We start from the raw sequence: 16,009 nt of genomic DNA, 5'->3' as shown, positions 1-16,009 counted from the left end.
CTTGAACTCCCATCTCCCTGGGGTCATGGTCCCTGAGGGCCTGACCGACTAGCCTCTTGAGCTTGTCAAAGTCGGCTTTTCTGAAGTCAAAGTATATAATGTCCTGCATCCACACAGCCAGTCATCTCATCAAAGAAAGCAATCAAGTTGGTCAGGCATGATTTGCCTTTGGTGAATCCATGCTGACTGTTCCTAATCACCACCACCTTCTCCTAGTGCTTAAAATGAATTCCTTGCGGATCTGCTCCATGATTTTTCCAGCGTCTGAGTTGAGCCTGAGTGGTCTGTAGTTCATCAGAGCCTCCTTCTTCCCTTTCTTAAAGATGGGCACTATATTTTGCCTTTTCCCGACTGCCCGGGACCTCTCCCAATTGCCATGAGTTTTCAAGGTAATGGCCAGTGGCTCTGCAGTCACACTGGCCAACTGCCTCAGCACTCTTGGATGCATCCCATCCAGCCCCATGGACTTGTACATGTCCAGCTTTTCTAAATAGTCCCTCAACTGTTCTTTCACTACTGTTGGCTGCTCACCTCCTTCTCAAGCTGCACTTCAGTTCAGTTCCATGACTGTGTGCAAGGACTTCCAATTCTTTCTGCTTGTTTCCCAGGCTCCATGCATTTTTGTACAGATACCTGAGGTAACTTGCCAATTGACCTCTCCTGCTTGCAGTTGCTCCAGCTCTTCTGCTGCCCCCTGCCCTGTCCCCACTGCCTCGTGGTCACAGAAAACACAATTTTGCTTCCCTGCTCTTCCCGATACTTATTCATTCATCTCCCAGGACCCAAAGTATTCACTTTGCCATTTTTATTGTATACATCTTCAAAGATATAAAACCACGCTGACACTGACATTTAAACAACAGTTTTATTGACAATCATCAGTGCCCATTATCCACTTTACGGCTGCATCATCAATACCCCTCTGCCCACTGCTACCACTCAATATCTGCTTTGTTTGCAGCTGTGATCTCCCCACTTTAGTCTTATCACATATGAACTCTCTTCTCATTTTAGCTAGTGCGGCTCAATATCTCAAACCCACAAACTGGGAGAAGTCAAATAAAGATCTTGAAGCTGTGGCTAGAGATAAGTGTGATATCATAAAACAATGATGTCAGCATGATAACATTAGGATTGATCCAGTGAGATGCTCAGCACCGCAGCCAATACTGCCAAACGCATATAGATAGGAGAAGAAACCCCATTCCCCACCTGGGAAATTATTGAATATTTAAAGACAGACAACAGATGGCTTGGGAGTCAGAAGATGCATTTCCTAGTCCCTTCGCCTTACAAATGAAACAGGGAGCTCCTCCTCTGGTGCACTAAGAAATAAGCATGCAATGAGGGGTCTCATGTTTACAAGGGGATAAAGAACACTGATGGGCTTGGTCCTTTTTATCTACTGCTGCTTCATTTGTAATGTCCCTAAAGGTCTAGTTCTGTGAGGAACTCCTGATTCACCCCTGGGGATAGACCTTAGCCTTCGGGGAGCAGCAAGCCTGCAGCTGGGGCCACCACAGGATGTAGCGGAGGAAGACAGACCGGAGTGCCAAGCCAAAGTCCTTCTTCTTCATGGTGTAGACCAGTGGGTTGGCCAGCGAGTTCAGATGGGAGAGCATGACAGCCAGGCGCTCCAATGACTCATAGGTCTGGCAGTGGGGGCACAGCAGGCGTACGCTGTAGATAACATGCAGTGGGATCCAGCAGACACAGAAGACACTCACCAAGAGGAAAAGGGTTCCTGCCATCTGCAGCTCCCCTTTCTTGGACACTCGGAGTGGCTGGGCCAGGAAGTGCCCACGGACCACCCGGAAGAGGTCGGCATAGATGCCCAGCATGGCGCCTAGCGGCAGTAGGGTACATGCAAAGAAGACAAAATAGACCAGGTACTCAGGGCTGAAGACGGATGTGAAGGAGCAGCGCCCCAGATGCCTGTCTGGGGTCTCACTGGAGTTGGAGTCCCTGCGATTGCCTGGCTGAACCTTGGAGAGGAAGGTGCTGTAAGGCAGGTCACAGGTGATGAGTACAAAGGCAGCCCTCTGTAAGGGTAGGCTGAAGCTCATGGTCTTGTTAACCTCCCTGTACTGCTCCAGACGGTTCCAGCCCATCATAGGGGAGAGGCCAATCAGGACAGAGAAGAGCCAGCAGAAGCCCACAATAACCAGCACCCGCCCTTTCGTCACGTATATGGCATAGCTGTCAACGAAAGAGAAAAGTCACATGGACCAGCACCTCCTACTGTCATCTCAGCATGTGCCTGGAAGCCCCATGTCCTGAATGAAGGCACCTTGTAATGTCCCAGGATGCCCTAGTACCTATGGGACTGGGTGAGGACCCTCCCATTGTAGATACCAAGGCAGAAACTTCCACCCAAGCTGCCACAGGGCAGAAAACCCTTAGAGCTGCCAGCACTGCCAACAGGAAGAAGCTGAGCCCTTAGTTCTGGGCTCCTTCCAGGAGCGAAGCCCATCTTAGCCATTGACCAGTGGGACTGCAGACCATAGCTGAGAAACCTCAGTGCCATCCACCAAATGGGGTCAACCCCCTCCCACAGGACACCTCATGCACTTGCCTGTTGGGGAGCCTGATTTTCAAGTGGGCATTGACAGCGATGAGCAGCAGCAGGAGGATGGAGAACTGGGTGGTGACCAGGGGGAAGCAGGTGAGGAAGAGGCAGGTGTAGAAGCACAAGGTGTACTCCATGCCCAGCACCATTGAGAAGGGGACGGCCAGGGCCCCCACCCCTAGGTCAGCCACTGCCAGGCACCCGAGCAGGTAGTTGGTGACACAGCTCAACTCCTTGTGAAGGCAGAGAGTGGCACACACCAGCAGGTTGGTGCAGATGATGGCTACGGCCAAGAGGGCCTCCAGGAGCATAAAGATGAAGTACATGTCCATGCTGAGGGGGTGTCTCCCCCTCCTCCCTGACCCTGGGGCAAACCAGAGCTTGGCTCTGTCTTTCCACCCACCCTCCCACCTGCAGAAAGGCAGTGAGCTCCAGCTTTACTGTCACTGTGGATCTATCCAGCCACTGAGCAATCCCTGAGCAAACAGCTCTGGCTGGCACAGCCCAGGGAGGGCAACTATCGATCCCAGGAGCCGGGTCTTTGGTGATTGATCCATGGATTTAGAGGCACCTGCTGGCATCAGAGGGCAGCACGACTCCAAGTGCATGTCATGCACACCTACGTGCTGCTGGGCTTGCTCATGTGCAGAGAGTGCAAGCCTGCGAGGCTGACTGCACGACATGGTGGGGTGAGGCAGGGAACTACCCAACCTCCAGGGGTGAGAGGAGCTTCTTGGACTGGAAATCTGGAATGTCCCTCCTTCCGGGTGGGCAGTAGGTTTCCTGGTGACAGGTCCCTTCGGGAGGCCGACAGGCACCTTACAGCCCATTGTGGCATGAAAGCCTGTGCAGCCTCTCTAGCACACCTCTCCTCCCTCAGCCTGTGAGTTCCCAAGCCAAGGGTCCAGCAAGCATCTGCCATGCTACTTGTTTATCCATGCTGGGCCCCCAATCACTGTGAGAGAAAAAATCACAGGGACCCATCATAGCTTTCATAGCACTGCTGAGTCTGGAAAGCAAAACAGGAAAGTTGCTCATTGTCTTTCCTCTTGCTTGTCTAGTTCCTAGTTCACAGTAACATATGTGACTGTTTACAGGCTGCTGCTAGCTGTCACAGAGGCAGAGAAGCAGAACACGAGCAGGAGCCACGGGTCTGCATGGTTACATGGCAGACACACCTGGACAAAGGTGGGATACAGGTAGGAGGGCAGGGCCCACAGGCGGTGGCTATCTGAATAAAGTCAGGCCAGAGTCCCTGAGAGATCAGGGTGGAGCCATCGTACCACTGACCCTGTGAGCCAGCACAGGGCCCTTTCCTAAACAGGGAACACTTGTGAGGTTATTTACCTATTACCCATTTTGGTCCTTATAAAACAGTGAAGCCATGTCTTGACCCCTGCCCGCCGACCTTGAATTCCTCCTTCTGCAGGGAGACATTTGACTGGAGGAGGCAGGAGGGACCCTGACCGTGCTTTCTGCAGACGGACTTCAAGCACGACTGTCCAGCCGAGGCACCCACACCTACAAAACTGCCTTGCCTTTGCTGATGGATTCATTTAATGAGACATGAAAGTGAGATCTGATGGCGGCTCTTTATGGCCATCTGTTGCAGGGCACTTCAGTGCCCTGCTCCTATAAAGAGGTACAGGTGCCGGTTGCCAGGGCAACTGCAGTTGGTCAGCCACCGGAAGGGGGCAGGGCCTGACCTATATAAATGTAATCCAGGCCGAGCCTGGGGAGGCTGTTTCTCACTAGCAGCCAAGGAAGAAGGACAGCTGGACCAAAGGGGCACTGTTAGACCAAGGAAAAGAGTTTGGCCCTGAAAGGGAAAAAAAAGGAATGGCCTGGAGGTACAAACCACTAGCTTTTCAGGTGAGAGAGGTTGTGTGGTTTAGAAAAACGTTTTAACCAGAATGCTTAGAGTTTGAGTTATAGCCGATTGGCTTGCGTTATTGCTTTGTAGTTCTTGTTATAAGACCGAAGGACCAGGTGAGGCTATTAGGGGTTGGAGGAGGCCTCGTAGGGGCTCCAAGGTAGTGTGGGGGCCCCGGTGCCAGAGAGGGTGCAGCGTTCTGGGGTGTACTGACCCCAGCCCTGAGAAGGGGCGCAGAGGATTGGGGGGGCCAGGTAAGGCTGAGGCTGCCTGAGCCCCACAGGAACTTTTAGACCCAAGGAGGGGATTTGGGGGGCCAGGCATGGCTACAGCCACCTGAGCCCCAATTGTGAGGCCCCAGCGCGGGCACAGTCGCGGGAGCAAGCAACTGTGAGAAGAGGCCAGGGAGAGCCTGCGAGGGCTTGGGTCACTGTGAGACAAGTCAGGGAGCGCAGGCAGTTGCGACAAGCCCAGGGAACCCACAAGGGCATGAGCAATTGCAAGATGAGCCAAGGGGGCGCCGAGGGGAGAATTGACCAGACAACGTCCAGTACATCTGCAAGGCTTGGGGTGTGGTACAGGGGTGGTAGAGACTACGCGTAGCCCCTGAGGCTTTAGTGCACCGAGTCACCTAAAACAGAGCACAGACCGGGATACATCAGGGCACCGTGTCAAAGAAGACAAAAGGCAGCCTCCCTTAAACAATACTAACATCAAATACATGGCGGGCGAGATGGTGAGGGTGCGTTGACACCAGCTTGGCATGGTAGGGGGCGCTAGGGGTGTTCACGGCACCCCAGGGCATGCCCTGTCACACCATCTTATCACACAGCTTCATAGCAGGAATGAAAAAGATTAAATTTTGGTCTCACATCACCCATGAAAGATCTTGCCTCTGCAGCAGGTGACAGGCATACCCTGGAAACACCAGCAGGCACTTCAGTTCCTCCCAGCTGAACCAGAACAGCTACAGAGATGTTACAGGTGTTACAAACACTTAAGCGGGTGTCAGGCTGCACCCAGCAGCTCTGGCATCTTGATTCATTTCATACAGCCCACTCCTGCCCTCTGGAGCTGGAGGGAGAAGGATTTTGGAATTACATTGTTTAAGCCATCAAGGGTAGATAGAGATGCCTGTAGGAATGTACAGCCTGATTCCCTCCAGGCCCAAGTCTAGCATGTGTGAGGGGGGGTTGAAAATGGGAACACGTCACATCTGGGCAAAGGACATTTGTGCAGCATGTGGCCTCTTCATCTGCACTGGGCTGTCTGTCTGTGCTAGCGTGCACCTGAGCAGCCAGCTATGGGAATGGCAAAATCAGCATGTGCCACCACATGCTAAGCAGGTGGTTGATGGGCACGGCTGTACCATCTGACTTGTGCCACCTGTGCCAGCTCTGAGCAGGGGCAGCCCCCATACAGGAGGGCAACCCCTTCTTTTTCGCAAAGAGTCTTGTTCAGGAGAACATGGCTACACTGCTTCTGCCTCGGGAGGGCTGGAGCAACCTCATCTCTAGTGGTCTTGGTGCTAGTCTGTCTGCATCACTTGACCCTTTCTGTCCTGCAGGCATTAGCCCATGGCAATGTTGCTACATCCCTTGACACCCTCCCCCGCCCCCCCCCGAATTTAACTCATGAATAATGACTCCAGGCAAATGGGGTCCAGCTAGTGCCATGTGAAGCATTTTTTTTTTCCAACAACCAAGCAAAATGTGCAAAGGAAGATGAGGAACCAAGTGCAAGTCAGGGCTCATGCTCACTGTCATTTGGGCTTCCTAGTTTTCCCTCTGGTCTGGCTCCTGGATTGGGAGGGGGAGTCATCATCAGAGGTGCATATATCATAGACAATGCTAAACACCTTTATCATGTTTTTTGCCAGACTGATATAATCTTGCTCCCTGACTGAGTTGATTTCCCTCTTCAGGGTGGAAATCTCCTGCTCCATCAGCATGGACTTCTCCCTAAACCCTTGCTGTAGCAGCTCCCTCTGCTCCTTCAGTTTGCACTCCAGGGCCTGCTGGGCCTCCTTTTTTGTGATGGCAGCCTCTTCTGCCAGCTTGGCTTCCAGCTGTCTCTGGTACTCCTGGAAGCTGCACTCCTGGTCTTTCACCAGCTGTTCCGCTCGCATCCTCCTCTCCTCCTCGGCTTTCCTCTGCTGCTCCAGCAACTCAGCTTTTTGCTTCCCAACTTTGTGTTGGGAAGAAGAGTTTAAAAAAATGTTTAAACTATATTCAGCCCTGATTTCCCCACATGGATGCGACTGCCTGCCAGCACTTCCCAGACCCAATAGAGCTCCCTTCAACTTTGGCTTGTTCTAAAACCAGAAGCAGGTTAGTGGGACTGCCTGAGAATGCTGGGTCGTTAGCATGCCTGAGAGCGGCTGCTGGACAGGAGCCTGGACCAGCTTTACAGGCGTATTTCCAGGTTTGGGGGGTGCTTGTGAAGGTGGGAGGGTGGGATGCACTCAGGGACCTCATGTCTTGGGGGCGGAGACCACTCCCAAAGCATCCAGCTAGTCCCAGCTCTGCCCTCAACCTCCCCTGCGGGATTTTACAAGTACCACAATCACAAACTACTTGTATTTAGAGTACATTGCAGCCTGTAAATATGAGAGTGTACTCAGTTCTTGTGAGCTTCTGCATGATTTCACCCCTAATATATAGAAGGTAAGAGGAGAAATTAGAAAATATATTAGACCAGAAGGAGCCTCATACCCTTTTACCATAACGTACCAGCCAAGTGCTTTTCCATATCAGTTATCAGTGTGTCAAACTTCAGTACAGCTTCTGCCTCTGCCTTCTTACTAGCCAAGAACTGCTCCAAAACATCCTCTACCTAGGGATGAGAGATTGCATAGCACAGCACTGCATTTTATATAAGAACTTATGAATATGCTGATAACAAGAACCTCACAGGGCTTGTAGCCAGGAGGAGAGTTGGAGGCAGATGGATAAACTCACCTTGACCCCTTTTTTGGGTTTCTTGCGGAAATCCTCCACCACCTGGTGCTGGTCTCTGATGTAGGCTTCATACCCACCAGGCTGATTGTATACGTTGTCACTGAGTCGCTTCTGCATGGGGGCTGAGAGCTCTTCCAGGAGGGCAAAACAGGTGTCCTTGGAGGCAACTTCATTCTTTCTCAGTAGCCTTCCATAATTTTCCTTTATGCCATCCTAATCAAGGAAACAGAGAGACGTTTCAGAAGACCATGGCTTTGCTGTGAATGTGGTGCAGGTGCCATGCTCAGGTGAAGATGGTTACCTAAAAGCTGATTCAGATACCAGGAGATGCTCCTATGACAACAGCAGCCAAATAAGCAGATTATTTTATGGGCTGCTTTAAATAGGACTAATATTATGAAAGCAAAAAAAGCTTCCCTAGGAACTGCACTTTATATGGAGACATAATGGTACCAACTCCAAAGGTCTGTACCAGGGAGGGTGGAAACCTACCAGAGAGCAGAGACCAAACAGGGAGGCCTATACAGTTACCTTGAGCTTCTGCAGATACTTCTGTCCTTCATCCTTGAAGGAACGATCCATGAAAACACCAAGAGCCCCCGCCATGCTATCCCCGTGCTTCTCGGAGAGCTCCTCCTGGTCCACTGGGAATTTCAGCTGCTTCATCTGGGATGTGTAGTGAGCCAGCCCCTCCTGAACAGCTGCCTTGTTCTCTAGGGCTGCCAGAGCAACCACAGCATTGTCCATGCAGGGCACCTTCCCACTGCGGAGGGTCTCCACATAGCATTGAACTAATGAGCCGAACACTGGAAGAGAGGAGGGGAGAGCCAGCATCACCGAAGTGAAAGCCCTTCCTGTGCATTTCTCAATGGGCTCAGCTGAACACTGTGTCCCATCCCTAGGCTAACCAACGTACCATCTTTCCTCCTCTTTCAGCCTGTTACACTACCAACCCTTCAGCCTAGAAAACCACCCATGTGGGATCTTTAGGCAGATCCTTGCTTACAAGTCTCACCACCTCCCAGGGTAATTTCTTTAGCATCCTACAGGGATATTTGCAATCAATCCATCCAATGGCCACCCTACTTTGTCCGCTGACTGGATGCCCTCCTTTCACAGTCTTGACTGGTGAACTCTGCAGGACGTGCTGACAGAAGTGGCGGGTCTTTTCCAGGAACTGTGGGTCCAGGGAGCTCTCGGGGAGCAACTCGAGTTGGCTGATATCTTTCGCAGGGGCTGGCTGGACAAAGACGAAGCACTTGCGGGTGGGGAAGAAGGTCTTTATGCACTCACGTGGCAGGTTGTATGCCAAAGCGCCCTTTGTAACAGCTGCACGGCATGCCGAGGAACAAGAGAGGCTTTATTCGCACCAAAATAAACCACTGAATCCACACACAGACCCAGGTCTGCCTGAGCCAACGAGCCCAGCTCCCTAGCTTAAGGCAGCTGGCTCCTGCAGTCAGCAGTTCCCAGGGGCGTGAAGTAGCTACTGTCCTGCCCAATCTCCTTTGGCTCCCTAGCCTGAATGGCCTGGTACCCATTTACAGCTGCCTTTAACAAGAGTCCAGAGCAAGGCTTCCTCCTGCCTCTGGAGCAGCTAGATGTCCTAACTGCTCTGCAGCCCCCACCTGGCCAGAAACACCCTGAGGCAGTCAGGACTTTGGGTGTGCCCTGGGCTAAGAATGACAGCCACGGGCCAGGGGCCAAATTCTGCCCCTCACCTACTAGGCCAACAGGATTCTGCCTTGCCAAGCTGAAGAAGGGCAGCATTTTTGGACCCCAGCCCTTTACAAGCATGCCAGACAGCTGTGGTATGCAGGGCTGCAAGCCCTGCGGTGGGTGGGATGGCAGTACAGAGAATGGGTGGAGGCCTGCAACTGGCACCTTCCTAGCCATGTACCAAACCGATATAACCAGGGAGAAACTGCATTCTTGCATTTTAAAGAGGTTTTGGTTAATCATCAGAGCTGGAAACAAATTTGTTTTCTTAAACCAAAGCTGAGAGATGGAAGCATTTTGCTAAACCTTGCAACTCATGAGGCAAGGGCCTGAAAGTTGTGACAGGCATGAGGAAACCGCATTAATGCAGCTGCTTCCCCTCCCTGCTTTGTTCACTTGCTCTTGTGAAAGCTGAGGACAGAAAAAAAACAGTGAGGCCTTGCACAGACTTGGCATGTTGGGTGTTAGGGTGAGGCTGGTGAAAGATCCCAGCATCTCAGAAATGGGTGCATGTCAAACACACCCCTTGCAGACATCTCAGTCAGACAGCAGTCTTTGGAGGCACAATCTGAATACCCTAGGTTTGCACAGTTGTAATTGAGAGCAGAATTCCTCCTGTAGGAGTTCTCTGCTGCTCAGACACCCAAAGGTCAACAGGTAGCAAAACCCCGAAACCTGCCTTTCTTGAGCTTGCAGATTTGACCTGTAAGCACCAGGAATGTGGAAACCCCACGTGCCATTTTTACAGAGCCCTGTCTCAGGACACAGCCCCGTTCAAAGGCTTGCCTGCTGCTGCTACCCATAGTAAACATTACCACAGTGCTCCACAGCAGCAAGGAGAGGAGCAAGCCCGGGTCTTACCCTTCTTAAATTTGAGCGCATTCTCCAAGTAGTCATCCTCCGTTACCGGCTGCTCGTTGATCTTCAGCTCCAGGGTGAAATCTCTCACAGCCCAGATGAAGCAGGGGAAGAAGCGAACAAACTGGCAGCCTTCCTCATCCTCCTCCCTTTCCTGGGCCTTTACCTTGATGTGCTCAGTCAGTGTGGTCACAAAGCTGGTCACAGGGGCTGAGGAATCTAAGCAGGTAGTGACAAACCCGCTATCAAAGGGGGCTACAATTGAACTGCCAGGCCCTGGGCCTCACTGTGCAAATGTAGCACCCCCAACACCTGCCCCACTGAAAGGATACTGCAGCTGCTCCATGGCATACTCATCAATGGTGCCTTTGCTGTTATACACCAGCGTGCTGCTGAGGAGCACAGTCAGCGCGAAGATCTGGTGGTCATTCTTTGTGTTGCCCTGGAAGAAAAAACCATAAGGAAAGCAATGCCACCATCACACCTGGTACCCATCCATGACACTATGACCCACCTTTTCCACGTCACCCAGCCCCTCTGTGTCCAGCAGCACCAAAGTGTAGTCTGAGAGCCGGGGGTGGGGAAGACACCACATCCAGATGCCCTTGGTCTGCGACTGGACAGTGGAACCCAAAGGAAAGCCTGGGACGAGAGGAGAGATGGGTAATCACAGATGCACTAGGGATACAGGAGGTTTTGCTGCTGTTCTCAGAAAGGAGAGGAAGAAAAAGGGCTCCACAGAAGAGGGCAACTAACACCTCACCTCTTTTCTTGCCGGCCAGCTGGTTCATGAGATAGGACTTGCCAGTGCGGTACAGCCCCACGATGGACACCACCACAACAGGCTGGGTGATGCCACACAGGATCTCCAGGGCCTTTGGCTTCACTTCTAGCTCTCCATTGGTGCCATTCCCCACCAGGCACAGGGGGTGCTCCATGGGCATCTTCGAGGCCATTGTTTGTCAGCCAGATGCACCTGGGCAACAGCAAGGAGGCAGAGCTGCTCTGCGTCTTTCATGTTTCCATCCTGCCCTTTGCCCTGAGCCCCAGAAACCCACTGCCCACTTCAGGCTTTCAGAGATGCCGGGTTACTTCTTTACCAAATTTGGCAATCAAATAAGTCTTGCTTCATCTCTGATCTTATTTACAGAGCAAAAGCACTAAGAAACTTCAGAATGGATTGGGTTCTTGTGCAAATATGGGGCAGAGAGACAAGCCTGTTTCCTATTTTTCCATGTGGGTGGAGACTGTGATCACTGTTGCTGTGACTTTGTCTTTCTCTAGCAGTGAGAGTCTGAAATGGTTCAGAAACACTGTGATCCTCCAGCCCTAGTGATGGACACCTGTCTCTTTTAGCACATGGACATAAATAAAACACTGAGTCTGGAAATGAGCCCTGACTCCCAGCCACCTGCTCAAATTGCTCTGCTGGGCTACCTCATTCCTCCACAGCAGAGGAAAAAAATCCCAAAGTCATTGCATTTCCTTTCTCTGTGATGAGGGCAAAAGCATCCTACCTTCCTGGACAACATCTCCCTGTCCCTTCCCTTCTGGTTTCATCCCCCCTCCTCCCATGGCCTTCCTCCTCTCCTTACCAGAGCTCTTTTATCAATGCTCCTTTGATCTTTCCTTTCCCTGGTCAGAGGAGTTCGCCTCGGTGAGTGCTCAGCTCGGCAGGACCTAATGGTATATGGCAGCTCCTCCAAAACAGCTAGCCACTTCCAAAGAGCAGCAACTTGTACCTCTCAGAGCTCCTGCTCCTCTCAGAGCCTGACTCACACCAAAGTTTCTCTCAGCAGAGAAACATGGAAGATATTATTGTTTTATTACTCTCTCTCTCTCTTTGTTGCCTGCTTTCTGCAATGCAATAAATAATATCCAAAGGGAAAGTGAAAGCAGGCAGTGGTGACCTTTCATTTAAAAAGAGTTTACAAGAAGTTCCTGGCAGCATCTTCCATCCCAGATGCTGAACTAATGAACCCTTTCCTGCATGCCTGTACCCCTGACACAGTCTGTCAGTGCCAGAACCAGGCATTCCCTGTGGAGCAGGCTTATCTTTTTGGAGCTTGGGTTGAATCCCAGGATCGAGGGTCTGCTGTTTCATTGGTGGAGCCTGTCCCCCAATCTGGAGGCAGCACAAGGGAAGCAATGTCTGCCCTTTTCCAAAGGGAGAGGGCAAGGAGCAGCTGGACTTGAATGGGAACTGTGCCAGCCAGGTCTGGAGAATGTCGGGGGTGGAGCCCCTGAAGGGTATAAAAGGGGACTGTGCTCAGCAGGCTGGAGGGAGACAGCGAGGGATGGCGAGGAGAGAGGAACTCCAAAGACAGCCATCCTCAGGACCCTGCTTGAGCTTCAGTGGTGCGCAAATTGGCACACAGGGATCAGGCTCTAGGAGCTGCTCAAGGTGGCTTGAGCCTGCGAACCTAGAAAGTGGCTGGGCAGTCGGTGTGCAGATCAGCACACGGAGAGCTGGCTCTGGGAGCAGTTTGAGGCTGCTCGGGCCCTACACAGCGTGCAGATTGGCACATGGGGAGCTGGCCCTGGAACAGCTTGCGGCTGCTCAGGCTTCACCCAGTGTGCAGGTTGGTGCTTGGAAGCAGCTTGCAACGGCTCACATTAGCCCCGACCCTAGGTCGAGGGACGGAGCCCTGCAGTGCAGCTCCGCCTTTAACTAAAAGAGCCCCAGTGCCCAGAGCAGGGCCCAGGAAAGGGGAGTACCGCCAGTGTGAGACCAGGGAGTTGGAGCCTGCAAGGACTTGGCTCCGGTACTGAGAGAGAGAGCCCTGGGTGCCCAGTGCGGGGCGCCAGGCGGTCAAGGAGCGCTGAAGGCACCGCTGGGGAGAGGCTCTTGAGGGATCGGCCATCAGGGGATGAGCCTTGACTTCTCCAGAGAAGAAGCATGAGTTGCTGGGGAATTGGGCCCTGCAGGGGAGGCTGACACGGGTGGGGAGGGTCTGCTGCCTCCGCCCACCATTGCAGGAGGGGCGTCTCCACAGGGCTGTAAAGGGGAGGGGCTTCAGGGAAACCCCTTAGGGAGGTGCTTAGCGCACTTCCTATTTTGAGGTGGTTGTGTTAAGGGCTATATAGCTAGGGGTATTCTTTAAGGGGATTTATATGTTTATGTGTTTTAATGTCTCATTGTGTATATTGGTATTGTTATTTGTAAAGGTTTAAATAAATATTATTGTTAATTTACTTGGCTTATATAGATTAATATTCCTATGTGTTAATTGTGTTGTATAGGTTGTAAGTTATTTGGTTCATATTTGGTGTTATATGTGAATTGTGGAATATTATCTACAGTTTAAGCCTTATAAATTTTCTATGTTTTATACTAAGTGTCTGTATTTATTCTTGTAATAAATTGTACATAGTTAAGTATTTGGTTTCAGCCCAACTCTATAGAAAGGGAAGGAAGCTGCTCTAGTAGCTGACCCCTTTCTCAACATCCTGCCTGACTACCACCACTGTCATCGGAGGACAGGGCACACCCCCAGGTGTACTAGGGCTACACCTGCATCCCTCTCTTATGCAAGGGGACTGTGCCAGCCCAGAAGTCCCTCGTGGCTAGAAGACCGTGGATCCCGCAGCCCAAAACAACTAAAGCTGAGGGAATCCAATCCCTCCCTGGAATGCCAGCAGGAAGGCAGGGGCAACCTGGTGAAAGAACAGATTAGGGACTACCTAGGAAAGCTGAATGTGTACAAGTCCATGGGGCCATATGGGATGCACCCAAGGGTGCTGAGGGAGTTGGCTGATGTGATTGCAAAGCCAGTGGCCATCAGGAAAGGCAATTGGCATCATAGCAATCAGGAGAAGTCCCGGATGATTGGAAAAGGCAAACATAGTGCCAATATTTAAGAAAGGGAAAAAGAAGGACCCAGGGAGCTATAGCTAGGTCAGCCTCACCTCAGTCCCTGGAAAAATCATGGAGCAGATTCTCAAGGAATTCATTTCTAAGCACTTGGAGGAGAAAAACATGATTAGGAACAGTCAACATGGATTCATGAAGGGCAAGTCATGCCTGACCAACCTGATTGCCTTCTATAATGAGATGATTGGTTCTGTGGATGCAGGAGACCAGTGGATGTGGTGTACTTTGACTTTAGCAAGGCTTTTGATACAGTCTTCCACTGTATTCCCGCAGGCAAGCTAAGGAAGTCCAGGCTGGATGAATGGGCTGTAAGGTGGATAGAAAACTGGCTGGAGCACTGCACTCAGAGGGTAATAATCAATGGCTCGATGTCTAGTTGGCAGCCAGTATCAAGTGGAGTGCCCCAGGGGTTGGTCCTGGGGCTGGGTTTGTTCAATGTCTTCATCAACGACCTGGAAGATGGCAGAGTGCATCCTCAGCAAGTTTGCAGATGACACCACGCTAGGGGGAGTAGCAGATATACTGGAGAGTAGGGCTAAGATTCAGAGTGACCTTGACAAAATGGAAGATTGGGCCAAAAGGAATCAGATGAGGTTCAACAAGGACACATGCAAGTCCTGCACTGAGGATGGAACAGTCCCATGCACAGGTGCAAGTTGGGGTGACAGGCTGGGCAGCAGCTCTGCCCAGAAAAGGACCCGGGGCTAACAGGGGACAAGAAGATGGATATGAGCCAGTGGTGTTCCCTTGTTGCCAGGAAGGCGACCGGTATATGGTGCTGCAGTGGTAGGAGCGTTGCCAATAGGTCAAGGGCAGTGATTATTCCCCTGTATTCAGGACTGGTGAAGCCACATCTGGAGTCCTGTGTCCAGTTTTGGGCCCTGCATTACAAAAAGGTTGGGGACACACTGGAGAGAGTCCAGTGGAGGGCAGCAAAAATGGTGAGGGGGCTGTGGGACATGTCCGTGTAGAGTGTATGGATTAAACTCATCTCTGCTGGGAGAGGGACAGGCCCTTACTGTGGCTCTGTGCAGCCTCTGGCACAACAGATTCCCAATCGCACTTGGTTCTGAGTCTTAAAGTATCCCCCCTTTCTTCACCTGCCAGTGCTTTCAAGAATCCAAGGATCCTTGCCCCCGTGCAGGGGCTTCCAGCACTGTGATTTTAAGATAGCAAATAGGTCTGCAATCAGTGAGAGGTGGAGCAAAGCAAAGCAAAGCAATGGAGGGAATGGAAAGACAGGAGCCCCAGGCCAGCAATAATGGCTGCATGAGAGGGAACGCTGGGCAGAGCTCCAGAAAGATTGTGACTGCAGGTCAGGGAGGCAGGCTGGTCATTAGGCTAAGGAGAAGTCCCCATGCATGGGTGGGAACCCTGTGACTGGAAGGGGAGGTGCCAGGGGGACATAAGCCCAGCTCCTGAGCCAGGACAGCCAGCCTAGCTCCAATCTTAAAAGGAAAGGAGCTCCTCTCAGCACAGGTTGCTGGGGGAATCTGTGGGGCTAGGAAAGGCACTGTGAGGACCCACACTGCATTAACCTAAGTTGCACCCTCCCACTCTGCAAAATCACATACCAGGGAGTTTCTCCAAGGTGAAACTTCCCTTCCCCCCACACTTTATTAAGTCAACAGGTTAAAACTTCCACCACTTTTTTTTGCTTGAAACTGTCAGGATAAAAAATATATACATATAAAAATGCAAAAACCAGGTCCCTTCAGCCCTGCAGCTACGCACGGGATCCAGGGTGCTGTTGGCACCCTCCCAGCGTCTGCAGCTCTCAGCACATAATGCAGCTGCAAATGCAGGCAAACTCAAAACTTACGCAGCTCTGCTGCGAGGTGCCTGTGTTGCACCTTCAAGGCCTGGTAAAGCCAGTCCTTCACCCCCTGTCCCAGCTGGGCACCAGGTCATACAGCCTGTGCATTTTCTCCTGGCAGGTGGCTCCAGCCCTGATTCCCTGGTACTGCTCCTCATACAAAAGGAGCCTGTGCGGTTTGTCCAGGAGAGCATTCACCACCGTGATGCGTGGATCAGCTGCTCCTAGTGTTTGTCAATGACATGTGGGTCTGCAGAGGAATGGGGAGGCGGGGGCACGTGGAAATGCAGAGGGTTTGTTACCAAAATGTATCTGCTTACATTTCCCTGGGGACAGGGCT

The 16,009-nt window shown here is 51.8% G+C and overlaps 2 protein-coding genes across 3 annotated transcripts; both read right to left on the bottom strand.

The window, feature by feature from the left end:
- Window positions 1–1,460: 1,460 nt before the first annotated feature.
- LOC109314489 (adenosine receptor A3-like) lies at window positions 1,461–2,901 on the bottom strand. Its single transcript, XM_019541703.1, has 2 exons — window positions 2,576–2,901; window positions 1,461–2,199 (listed from the first exon to the last, which is right to left on the bottom strand). The coding sequence occupies exons 1-2, from the start codon at window positions 2,899–2,901 to the stop codon at window positions 1,461–1,463; spliced, it is 1,065 nt and encodes a 354-aa protein (XP_019397248.1).
- A 3,202-nt stretch (window positions 2,902–6,103) lies between these two features.
- Window positions 6,104–12,127, bottom strand: LOC109314198 (guanylate-binding protein 1-like). 2 transcript variants are annotated; one of them, XM_019541205.1, is made up of 10 exons: window positions 12,035–12,127; window positions 10,743–10,955; window positions 10,494–10,621; window positions 10,312–10,421; window positions 9,983–10,176; window positions 8,489–8,731; window positions 7,934–8,208; window positions 7,403–7,615; window positions 7,175–7,277; window positions 6,104–6,629 (listed from the first exon to the last, which is right to left on the bottom strand). In XM_019541205.1, the coding sequence occupies exons 2-10, from the start codon at window positions 10,933–10,935 to the stop codon at window positions 6,205–6,207; spliced, it is 1,884 nt and encodes a 627-aa protein (XP_019396750.1). In that variant the 5' UTR covers window positions 10,936–10,955; window positions 12,035–12,127; the 3' UTR covers window positions 6,104–6,204. The 2 variants fall into 2 exon arrangements, with proteins under 2 accessions (XP_019396750.1, XP_019396751.1); XM_019541206.1 differs by lacking the exon at window positions 12,035–12,127 and adding an exon at window positions 11,575–11,977.
- Between the last annotated feature and the right edge of the window lie 3,882 nt (window positions 12,128–16,009).

The sequence above is a fragment of the Crocodylus porosus genome, unplaced genomic scaffold (assembly GCF_001723895.1).
Source record: "Crocodylus porosus isolate Cpor-Errol unplaced genomic scaffold, CroPor_comp1, whole genome shotgun sequence".
NCBI lineage: Eukaryota > Metazoa > Chordata > Crocodylia > Crocodylidae > Crocodylus > Crocodylus porosus.
The sequence above is the reverse complement of the archived record's forward strand: the minus strand, read 5'-3'. Positions and strand labels throughout refer to the sequence as shown.